Source organism: Anolis carolinensis, chromosome 6, assembly GCF_035594765.1.
Source record: "Anolis carolinensis isolate JA03-04 chromosome 6, rAnoCar3.1.pri, whole genome shotgun sequence".
NCBI lineage: Eukaryota > Metazoa > Chordata > Lepidosauria > Squamata > Dactyloidae > Anolis > Anolis carolinensis.
The window spans coordinates 32,504,395-32,517,036 of record NC_085846.1 but is presented as its reverse complement, the minus strand read 5'-3'; the positions used below and the strand labels follow the sequence as shown (position 1 = coordinate 32,517,036).

General features: G+C 40.0%; 1 protein-coding gene and 1 long non-coding RNA gene across 3 annotated transcripts in view; one reads left to right on the top strand and one right to left on the bottom strand.

Annotated features, from left to right (window-relative positions):
* Window positions 1-12,642, top strand: part of rara (retinoic acid receptor alpha) — a 282,413-nt gene that overhangs the window by 122,039 nt on the left and 147,732 nt on the right. For both annotated transcript variants that reach the window (XM_062957876.1, XM_008113361.3), the window contains exon 2: window positions 4,662-5,161. In XM_062957876.1, the coding sequence (XP_062813946.1) occupies window positions 4,984-5,161 (178 nt within the window). In that variant the 5' untranslated portion in view covers window positions 4,662-4,983. The remainder of the gene's footprint in view (window positions 1-4,661; window positions 5,162-12,642) is intronic.
* LOC134292562 (uncharacterized) overlaps window positions 1-12,642 on the bottom strand; it is a 36,953-nt gene that overhangs the window by 20,442 nt on the left and 3,869 nt on the right. The gene's annotated exons all lie outside the window — the stretch shown is intronic.

Here is a 12,642-nt window from a genome sequence, read left to right as displayed (position 1 = left end):
CGTTGTGCATAGACACATCCTACGTCATGTGGCTAGCATGATTGCGTGGAGTGCGCTTACCTTCCCGCCAAGGCAATACTTATTGATCTACTCACATTTTCATGTTTTCGAACTTCTAGATTGGCGGAAGCTGGGGCTAACAGTGGGAGCTCGCCCCATTCCGTGGATTCAAACCGCCGACCTTACGATCAGCAAATGCAGCAATTCAGTGGTTTAACCCATTGCACCACCGCGGCTCCTTGTGCTCACTCTATATTATTCAAGCCCAGTGGATGCTCATATATCTATATTGCACAGCACATCTTGAATAAATAAAACAAATCAAACTATGGAGTATTACCAAAATTTCAAAAAAGAACACAACAAAATCTGAAGTACTTTAGTTATTTATGTGTACACATGTGAGTGGAGAACTCCAGTTTATAAGAATACAAAAATCATGGCACCCAGACACTAACAAAAACAACAACAACCACCACCAGCACCACCACCATCCTAAGCACAGTAACTGGCATATAGGTTATGGATAGAGGTTAGAGAACATGATCTTTATGAAACGGTTATTTACTTCTTTCGCATCCCTCCCCTAATTTACAAATGAGAGCACTTGATACTACTTTTTTTAAATTGGAGTTAAAACTAGTCCATACTAGAATTCATTTCTGCCTTTTGTACAGCTGTGATTACAATGTTGTCAGAAGTTTTTGATTCGAACATAACCCATTAGTAGATTTCTGGAAGATTTACAATAGACCGGTGAGATTTTCTGAGTTATTTAAAAATAATAGCAGCAACGAAATGACAACATATTTTCCCTGCACTCGGCCATTCCATTTGCCTTGAATGATAGTGACTAATTCTTTTTAAATCTCATGGTAACCAGGAGTGGAAGGATGGGAAGCTACATTTGGTTCCAGTAATTCTGAACAAGTTTCTATGCTCAGCATCCTTGACGTCTATATCTATACATATCTTTTGCAACAGGCTTCAGTTGATGGGGCTTGAGATTCTACTTGAAAACAAAATAGAGCCTCTGAAGTCTGTCCAGCCCTTGTTAGATCAAGTAGAATGGCTCAGCATCAGTACTTTGGAAATGTTGCGTCTCTTTAGCATTTTGAGATAAATGCCAAGGTATCTTATGATTATAAGAGGAGAGGAGAATTTGTACCCCTCATACTCTCCAGCCCACCTACCCCCCACAGTGGCTGCTTTGGCTCTGTGCCCCCCAGAAAGTATCTTTGCAGTTACTTGGCCCCAGTCAGGGTGTCTCCTGTTTTCCAAATTGGCTTGAGATTGGCTACTCCGTGCCAGGCAAAAGATGCTGTCCAGCCAAATGTCCTCTTTGGCCAAAAGGAGGAAAAGTCTGCCTTGCTGCAACAAGCCTCCTGCTCTGCGCCAAAATGCAACCTTTTACACCCTGGGAAAGGAAAGAGTTACTCTCATGGAAATACTCCTTGCCATTTTCGACGTGCAATCCAAAGGTTGTGAAAATGTAACCTATCCACATTTAACTGGAAGCACAGTCTCACCCCACCCCTTGGAACTGCTCCGGATCGACTTTTTAAAAATGTTTTTGAACTGTTCTGCTCTTCTAAATGCTTTGTGTCTTTTAATGAACAGAGTTGTTGGGACTGAATCCTAACCTGGGACTGAGCCAAGCCCTCCGTCTCGGAAACACACTTTCAAAAAAAATTCTTCTCAAGTTCTGGAAGTGTGGGAGTCTTGTGGGCTACTCAAGGGGGAAGACAAATTGCAGATGCTCAGAGGCACTCCAAACATGCCTGAGAAAAAATACAGCCTTGAGAGGGAAATACACTCTTTGAGAGTTCAGATGTATGGGTGGATTTGTGATAGAGACTTGGAGTGCACTGCAGTGAGGAAGGATGTCAGGCATCAACTTCAGATCATGTGTTTTTGGAAGGACAGAGTAAAAGATGGACAGAGTTAGGGGCACAGCTGCTGGGAAATCGATCTCCATGAGTTGGATGGAAACGAACAAGAGCTTTCCAAGAAAACCTGTACCTTCCAGTTGGTTCTTGAGATGTTTCTAGCAGGCCATGTGGCCTGCTAGTGGTACTCTTCTGGGAGGAGATCATTTTATATTTTCCATCTCGGGCACTAGAACTTCATTGGGCAGCCTGGAAGGAGGGTTTTGTTTGCATGCATGGATGTGGAGGGGGCTTAGACTAGGAATAGTGCACTGACACCTCATCCTATTTGTGTTCAAAAACTTCCATTGGAATTGGCTTCCTTCGTTTGCTTCTTTGAGAAGAAGCGGGATGTGGGACTTCTATTATGTTTTCTATTAATCAGCATTTCCCCTAGTGGCCTGCACTCCATTCTCTCTTCCCCCCACCACCGTGATTTATGGTTAAGCAGGGGCAGCAGGTAGCCAAACCTCCCGACCCCTGAGTCATTTGTCTGGAGGGGCTGGCCTACCTATCACTTTCTGTCAAGGGAGAGGGATAAATGGTCTGCTCTGATAATTACCCACGGAGGTGGGGTGGGCTGGGGGAGATCCGTCGGTGGTACGGGGCTTTCTGGCAACAAAGACCAAGGAGAAATTGTTTCCAGATTTGGGGTGGGATATATAGGAGGAGTCATCTTTTGGGATGTGCAAGAATCCCTACCCCCGCCCCCCACCCCAATTGAGTCTTCCCCATTTGTCATTCCCATGTCTTTGGTCGCTAGGATCTTTTTCGCCCTACCCAAGCAACATATATTGTGGTTGAATGAGACTGAGGAATGGTAAAGTGGATAGGATTTCTTCTCTCCAATTGAGCTGTGGACGTTAGCCTTTATTCCATACATCCTTAACTATGGACGTTTACTGTATGGTTTGAATCAAGGCAGGGCGTTGTTTGCTGACCCTTGCTCGAATGCTGACTCGGGTATTTGAAACGAGCAAACCTGTCTTGCTACGACTTCCTAAAAGGATTAGGCCAGTTCCTTTTATAAAGTTATAAAAGAACATACTGAGGGGTTGCTTATTTTCCTGGATTTGTTTAAACTGGAATCAAAAAAACACTGCCAAGCAGAACAATCATGAAAGGGCAGGGTATTCACAAAAACGAACAATGAGGCATAACTTAGTCATCACTGTCAGGACGGAGTTCTTTGCTTTTCTTTAATTAATTGTTTTTGTCTTTTATTTCTGATTCACACTTGTAATATGCACAGTGTTCATCGCCATAAATTATCCAACATGAAGAAGTAAAAAGGGATCTTTGAGGAACCTGTGTTCCATTGTAAAGTTGCTATGGATGCCTTTTCACATGTTTATGTGTATGTGTATCTGTATATAGATAAATACTGTAGATAGAAAAAAATAGTATAATCTTTCCAGAATTTGGAAAATACTCTTTTTTTTAAGACTGTGATTATCAGATTCTTTCATATAACAAGCCCCCAAAGTCACTTTTTCCAAGATATTTTCTAAAGGGTTGCTGTGAGTTTTCCGGGCTGTATGGCCACATTCCAGAAGCATTCTCTCCTGACGTTTCACCCACATCTTTGGCCATTTTTGGTTTAAATTTATTTAGCAGCTTGTTTTTTTTTTTAGTTTTAAACTTTTTTTTAAGTTTTAAATGTATTTATTGTGCAATGCTTTTGACACAAAATAAATAACCCACATCTATGGCAGGCATCCTCTGGTTGTGAGGTTTGTTGGAAACTAGGCAAGTGGGGTTTATATATCTATGGAATGCCCAGGGTGGGAGAAAGAACTCTTATCTGTTTGAGGCAAGTGTGAAAGTTGCAATTGATCATTTTGATTAGCATTGAATAGCCTTGCAGCCTCAAAGCTTGGCTGCTTCCTGCCTGGGGGAATCCTTTGTTGGGAGGTACTTAGCTGGCCCTGATTGTTTCTTGTCTGAAATTCCATGTTTTTGAGTGTTGTTCTTTATTTACTGTCCTTATTTTAGAGTTTAATACTGGTAACCAGATTTTGTTCCTTTCCATGGTTTCCTCCTTTCTGCTGAAATTGTCCACATACTTGTGGATTTCAGTGGCTTCTCTTTGTCGTCTGACATGGTGGCTGTTAGAGTGGTCCAGCATTTCTGTGTTCTCAAATAATATACGGTGTCCAGGTTGGTTCATCAAGTGCTTTGTTATGGCTGATTTCTCTGGTTGAATTAGTCTGCAGTGCCTTTCCTGTTCCTTGATTTGTATTTGGACGCTGCGTTTGGTGGTCCCTATGTAGACTTTTTGGTGGTTCCTCTGTAATCCACAGCTGCATAGTATACGGTAAACTCCTGCAGAGGTGAGAGGATCCCTCTTGTCTTTTGCTGAACGTAGCATTTGTTGGATTTTCTTAGTGGGTCTGTAGATAGTTTGTAGGTTGTGTTTCTTCATCAGCTTTCCTATGCGGCCAGTGGTTCTCTTGATGTATGGTAAGAACACTTTTCCTCTGGGTGGATTTTTGTCTTTACTCACGTGGCTTGTTCTTGGTCTTGCAGCGCTTCTGGTGTCTGTGGTAGAGTATCTATTGGCCTGTAATAGCTCAGTTTACTCCAGTCTTGGCTATGGAACCTTGATATTTATACTTAAAGTCCTGCCTTGGAAATGACTTTTTCACAATGTCCAAATATTCATATATACATGACTTTACAACTCTTGTCCTGTTCACCTGTGCTCACTCTTTACTTTTCTGTTTCCTGCAGCTTGTGGACTGGACCTCGCCTGCCTCCCTGCATGCTTTCTTCAGAGGGCCTGACCCAAGAGACCTCCATTTGAAACGCACTTGAAACTTTGGAGAATTCCATCCATTCATCAGAGGAGTTTTTTAACAGACTGAACACTTGTGGCCGTACATCACAGACACCCCTGCCTGGCCCTTAAGTCAAGGGGAGGCTGCGTTGACTTTGAACCGAGTTTTAAAAACTATTTTCATGGTCCTGAATTGGTGTTCCATGGCAAGTGCTCCATATTCAGCTCCTATGTGAGTCCCTTTCCCAAGGATCAGGCCCGTGGAGAGTGCCAGCGATGGCGAGCAACAGCAGCTCCTGTTCCACCCCAGGGAGTGGGCATCTCAACAGCTACCCAGTACCTCACTATGCTTTCTTCTTCCCACACATGATCGGGGGTCTGTCGCCTCCGGGTGCCCTGCCAGGGATGCAACACCAGCTGCCGGTCAGCGGGTACAGCACGCCATCACCAGCCAGTAAGTATGGCACATTTAAAAAGTGCTGAGGTGCAGGTATGATTTTGGGAGACCCACTTAGAGTGATGATGGATCCAACACATTTAGACTGGGGAGGGCTGTTTCTGAATGCACAATTTACATAGTTATTTTTTGACTTTATATCCCACCTTTCTCCTGAGATAGAAGTCCTTTACTGCATTTGTTACATTTTTCTGAGTTTTTTTTATATGGATCCTATAGGGAACATATATAGTGGCTAAAGGTTATTTACACATAGTTTACATGAGACATACAAGGTACATAACAGAGATAATGTCTCATATAACTGTGTATTGTAAATAATCTTTAAGGTAAGGTAAAGGTTTTCCCCTGACATTAAGTCCAGTCGTGACCGACTCTGTGGGTTGGTGCTCATCTCCATTTCTAAGCCGTTGTCCGTAGACACCTCCAAGGTCATGTGGCCGGCATGACTGCATGGAGCGCCATTACCTTCCCGCTGGAGTGGTACCTATTGATCTACTCACATTTGCATGTTTTCGAACTGCTAGGTTGGCAGGAGCTGGGGCTAACAGCGGGCTCTCATTCCGCTCCTGGGATTTGAACCTGGCACCTTTTGGTCCGCAAGTTCAGCAGCTCAGTGCTTTAATGCACTGTGCCACTATATATTCCCTATAGGATCCATATCAAAAAAACTCAGAAAACTCAAATAATAGGCTACATTCCACCTGATGAAGACTCTCTTGAGTAGAAACCGGTTGTGGTTTTGGAGTCTACTATTCATAGTAAAGAAATAAGAACAATTATTATATACTGTATAAGAAGAGGAGTCAATTCATGTATTTGGAGTCTACTACTTCCCAGTAAAGAACAGTTATTGTTTACAAGAAGAGGAGTCAATTAATCTTTTGAAAACCAACTTTGTATATGTCAGGTTCCTATGAGCATTCCTTTTTCCTTCCTGGTCCTTGAAACGCTGTTGCATTTTAAACGGTATTTAAAATGTATCCCAGATAAACATTCAGAAGTTTTAAAACTTGTAAAAGTGGAGTGATCAGATTTTTAGTTCAGCACGTCTGGGGCGTATTGGCTGGAAGAAGGCTAAGGAAATGGATACGGTGATCCCACTATTCAGTTGGCTGTAATGTATGCCTATAAAGCAGGTGATGAAGTGGGGCTCATGCTGTGGGTCCAGAACAGAACTTGGAAAAAGTGATAGAATTAGACCTGTTGCCTAGAATTACCCAGAGAGTGTGCCCCACATGAGGGAGTGTGGGAATCCAGAAACATAACTTTCTGAGATCCTCCTATGAGTGCTCTTGAAATTCCGACTGACTTCGAAGCAGTTCTGTTTCAAGCGTTGCATCTCAGTCCTGTCGTATTTCTGTTACAGCTGCTGTGGAAACAGTGTTCATTATTTTTAAAGACCTTTGTACTTTCTCAGGGCTGAAGTGAGAGTGTTAACTTTTTTAAATTATAGTTTCTCACCTCCACTTAATATTTAACTAAATGTTGAAATTACAGCACTAAGTCAATATTTCAGCGTTCCAAAATTAAATACAAGCAGATCTTGCCAATCTTTTCATAAAAGTCTGAAAATCACGTGGCTTGACACATGTCCAGGAACATGAAATGAATTCAGGAATTTTGTATTCAGACTTTCTTGTGCGTTTGATATCCCATGTTAATTTTGAAAACTGGAATCTTTTGATCGTCTTCCACATTTGATTGCTGAGATACAAAAATGGAAGAAAGTGTTCATAATATATACATGCATTTACATTTTTATTGGCACATTCGCATACAATACACATGCATATATATGTAAACAGTCATGTGTGTTTGAGCCGATACTCTCTCTGACTGCATATCTCTTATATTTTGTATACTGCTATTCTTGCAAGAGCATGGAATGGCATGTAGTTAAAGCCACCATGTGAGATAGGTAAAACAGTTGGTGATTGTCCAAGGCCACCCAATAAGTTTTATACCTGAGAAAGAACTTGAACTTGGATTCCCATGTTGAAACCAAATGCTTTAAGCCATGGTATGCAATGCTATCTCTGTAGGGTCAGCCCGTTTTGGTCTGGAGGGCAGTATGTTGAATTAAGGATCCTAGATGGCTTTGACATAAACTTTCAGTTACAACAGACTTGTTGAGTAACTTTCTGAAAATTGTATTGCCTCTAATCCTTAGTTCCTTTATAATTCTGGAATAATGGTATAAGTTCTTGCAGGATGAAACCCAGCAGATATAGGACAACATTCTTCATGTTTAAGGAATAAATAACAAGAGCTTGAAATAAGACACTAAAATGAAATTAAATGGCATAACAATAATAACCCTTTTTATGAAATGGACATGTTAATAATATTGCATTATTGTTATATTTACTTGCTTGAAATAAGGTTATTTTCAGGGATTTGGGGCTATTTTTCTATTTTTAATACCAGATTAAAATGCATTATTATAAAAACCACATTAAAATGCATTAAAGTAACATTACCCACAAGTAACTGGTGATACGTTTGGTGCCTTCTTAAAGGTAATATTATCACATTCACTTTTTAAAAACAATGTTCCTAAGGCTCTGCAAAACGCAAGAAGGAAAGTCTGCACTTGACCTGAGGACATTTTTGAAATAGGAACCTTTATGTACAGATCAAGGATCATAGTTACTTGGGATACATTAATGTCACTTCTTGCTTGCGTTTGTTTATATGTGAATATAAATCTATATATTGCTGGGAAGGATTTCCCAGCTGGAAATAAGGAAGACTGGATATAGATTTTACTAAGTTTTCAGAAGAACATTTTCCCTGTTCTTCCTATGCCCACCATTTTCCAGTGGGAGAACAAAGGAAAGCTTGACTGGTACTCTTCTTTGGGGCAGAAACGTGCGTCAATGCTGTGCCAGTTCATGGGAAATGGGAAACACCCATTTGCTGGATCATTCTTCCCAGGATATATCACTTGGAATTAAAAATAGCTGGCCACCGAATGGCATTCTGCATTAACCCTATCGTGACATTTCAGAGTGTCCCAGATCAGAGTTCTGTGCTCACACTGTCATACTTGTGGATGCACAAGTTCTGGTGAGCAAATACGTGCCTCAATTTCAGCACAGGAAATACTATGTCTGGGTATTTTGTATGTAGTTTGCATCCCACTATAACAGTAAGGTTTTGCATCTCAAGTTCAACTGATCAGACTCTGAAGTGGGGATTCATCTTGGGTGAATCTTTCAAGAAAGTCTCTCTTACCCAAAGTGTTAGGGCAGTTGAAGCGAACACATCTTCTCAGGTTCATATTCTAAAATCAGGTACAAACTGATACTTCTAGTTTATGTAGGGGAAGATGATTGCCTGTGGATTGCTGTATTTCACCGCATAATAGTCGCAGTCTCCCCTTTTTCCAGCTGAAAAAAGGGAGTGCGACTTGTACAGTAAATAAGTATGATAAAATGGAATATATACTTCATGTTTTCCTATCCCCCCTACAATTTACCCCGATCTGTCCCACATGATGTATTGTTTTGCTTAAATACAGAGCTGTTTTATATGTTATTTTTGGGTCTTGGCAACACATAAAATATGTTACTTTGATGTAAGATTCCCAATAAATTGTCCATTTGATATATGTACCAAGGTACAAATATCTCACCTTCTGATACAAATTACAATCAAATAATATGTGTCTTCAATTTCAGGTGCTCCACAGATACAAATCCGTTCTTTATAAGGGATGATGTAAAACCTCCCATATCTGACCATTGTATCAAGATGATCAAATCTAGCTCGAGTGACTACCTCCCTAAAATGTTTTGGCATTAGAATGTTTAGATAGTTGGCAATTTGAAAGGTACGTTTATATCGACTCAGCCATTTTAGGTTAGCAACCTTGCTGAGGGTGGCTATCTTTTTGTGCTTCTATGTCCAAAATTCTTTGTATAGCACTGGTTTTTACTTGGTCTCTTACAGTGCAGGATGTGACTATTACTTGAAAAAAATGAAAAAAAATCAACTCTGAGGCTTCACTTGGCTGACAGCCAAGTGAAGCTCCAAAGCTCCCAGAAGGCAGGCGTGTGGGCAAGTCGCACCCTTCATTCACCCACCCAGGGAAGTGTTCAGGCAAGTGAATGAAGGGTGCGACAATTATGTGATGAATATTGAAATACCAATTTCGCCATCCTGAAAATGGGGTGCAAGTATTATGTGGTGCTGACTATGTGAGGAAATATGGGTCTATGTAAGGACTTGGGGAAGCTATAGTAACTTGTTCAACATTAGTTTGTAGAAGGGGCAGGATATTTTTTTTGTTGAACAGTAGTTAAGGAGACATTTGAAGGGTCATATTATATTTTCCATCCCTGGATTGATCATAATAACAATAATAATAATAATAATAATAATAATAATAATAATAATAACAACAACAACAACAACAACAACAACAACAACAACAACAACTACTACTACTACTTCATTTGCAGTCTGTCCTATCTCCCCGAAGGGACTCAGGGCGGCGTGAGGTTACAAAAGAAGTTAGTCCAAGTGTGTTCAGTCCAATTTATTCACAAGTGTTTGTAGGATTGTAGGCTTAAGTTGGTATATAAACTGTTGGTATATAATAAATTAATAGGTAAAATTAAAGCCAGTCTTCCAGACAGGTTCATGTGTTATTGTCTTTACATGAAGAATTAACTTTTGCAATTTTGTAGCCTATTCATAGTCTTTGCTGCCATGGTTGACTATGGTAGTGTTAGCAGTTTTTTTTGTCCATGTCATCAGTCAGGATTCTGGATCAGACTGAGTTTAGAAATTTAGGTGAAGTGGCATTGCTCTTGCTATGTCTTTTCAATTCGCTTTGGTTTCTTAATAAAATTATTGGTGAAGTCCCCCAGGGTCCCTCTGTTTGTGCCTGTTCAGGGCAACAATTTAATTATGAAATTATTCAGATTATCCCCGCAAGAGTAAATTTTTAAATTGTGAAAAAATTTGATTGCTCTCTTTGCCTGACTTCTGTTGCTTTTTGGGGTCGCTTATCCCTTATTTATTTCTGTGATTGCCAGCATTAGAAACTTGGATCTCTTATACCTGCCATGGGAATTGTCTTTGAGGAACTTTACACTGCACCTTTCCCCTAAAATTGCTGTAAGCACAGGGAACTATGTCCTCCCACCAGTCTGAAATATGTCTTTGACCTTTTGCTATAGACACTTGTAGACAACTTGTTCTGAGGTATTCTGCCTGTTTTCAAAAATGAAACAACTCTCTCTTTCACAATGATTGTGTACCAACAAAACCCCACCCTACCCCTGCCTCTTCCAGCCCTCCAGATTTTGGCTCAGACTACGCCCCTGAGTACAGCTGGTGAGGAAAAGCATATTGCCGGAGGGTAAGGAAGATCATTTTGCAAGGAGGCAGGAAATTAAAAAATTAGGGTTGAGTGAGCTGTTGCTTTTCTAGCAAATAAAGAAACAGTGAAGGAACCCCCACTATTAATATGCACTACGGTAATAAGTGATTACGTGTTGTAACCACTACTATACATTGACTTTCATTGGGTAGTAATCTTGGTTTGAAAGGATTTGACATCCTCCTTCCCAATACCTTGCTTTTCTTAACTAGCTGTGCAGTCAAGATCATGTAGTATTCTTGCATATCAATTTGTACAGAATCCTGGCTATTGCAGCCATTGAACTTTTGGTGAAGAAACTAGTTTTCACTTAAAGAGGAAATTGGCAGATTATATTTTGCTAACCATGAAGATAAGATTTTTTTGCATGGATTTTTGTTAGCGCTGTACACTGTTCTCTGAAATGTCTTGTTATCTTTCAAGTTTGTGTAGATTTTTCCATACATTACCCTGTACATCTGGCTCCTCAAACCATTTAGAATTAACAAATACTCAAAACAATAAGGAGCATGCAAGAAAGTAAATTATGCATTGCTTGTGTCATGCTTATGGCAGAACTAGAGCATGGCTGCTTCTCTTTCCATCCATATCCACCCATGTTTTTCCCCCTTGATTCTATACTTTCCAGATTCTTTATCGCCATTATATTCAAGATTGTGAATAATGTATGTTACAAAACTGTTCAAGTCTTGAGCAATGGAAAGCAGAATTCCAACATCTTTATAAATTAAGCCAACTTTGCATAGTTGTTTATTTGCTTACTTTGGACAGCTTCCTCAACTCCCCCCCCCCCCCCCCCACTCTTGTTCCAGCTTGTTTTTATAGGAATGTTGATTTGTAGGCTAGGAAGCAATCTATAGGATTTCTGTGCTAAATTGGTGCATGTCCAGCATTCTAAAATCCAAGAGCAAGTTGAACTACCTTTCTCAATGTTTCAGGCTCTGCTAATTAGTTGTTTGTGGGAAGAAATTAAGAAAAAATGTGTGTTCCTTCCAGATGGTGTGTGTGTGTGTGCATGTATTTGTGTATTATATACATATGTTTTAAGGCATTTCTTAATTGCCTTTCATTAAAATATTAAAATATTTTAAATATTAAAAAGCAGTTAATAACTAGAAAAAGCAATACTAAACATAAATGTAGGAAAGTAACTTTGTTAGAGGATAATAGCATGGGAAAATGGGATAATAGCATGGTTAAGGGACAGGGAGTCCTTGTCCCTTATACCAAGGGTGATCAACTACCGTGTTTCCTCGAAAATAAGACAGTGTCTTATATTAATTTTTGCTCCCAAAGATGGCTAGGTCTTATTTTCAGGTGATGTCTTATTTTTCCATGAATTCACATTTATTGTTGAACAAAAAATGAACATTTATTATATACTGTACAGTACAAACCAGCATAACCAAACAAACTGTGAATCCTATCAAGAATTTCTTGTTACTTCCATTATTTCCATGTACAACATTATTTCCATGTACAATCTATGGTATGTACATTTACTGATCCTGCAAGCTCTGTTGTTCTGTTTGACGGACATGCTTCCAAACAAAAACTTTACTAGGTCTTACTTTTGGAGGAAGCCTTATATTTCGCAATTCAGCAAAACTTCTACTAGGTCTTATCTTCTGAGGATGTCTTATTTTCGGGGAAACCGGGTATGATTTTCCATACATTTTTGCTTACAATTCCAGTCAGCCCTAGCTAGCAAAGTTACAAGTCAACAGTATCTGGTGGGTTATAGTTGTCTACTTGTCTAGGTAGTATTATCACCAGTAGAAACTCTCCAGTGTTTCAGGTGGGGATTTTCCCCAGTCCTGTCTCAAGATATTCAGGAGTGAACTCAAGGCTCTGCATGTAAGATTCTATCACTGAACTAGAAAATCACGCGCAAGTGGGACATCAGAAGTGGAAGATCTCTTTCTCCATTGCCACTCATCTCACTTCAAATGGCAGAAGTACAGACTGAGGGTCATCCAGACGTCCAATTAAAAACACAAGCTCCCACGTTTTCACATGGGGCGTCCAAACGATACCCCACGTTAAAACAAATTCATTCTCTGTAAAGCAGGAAAATCCTGTT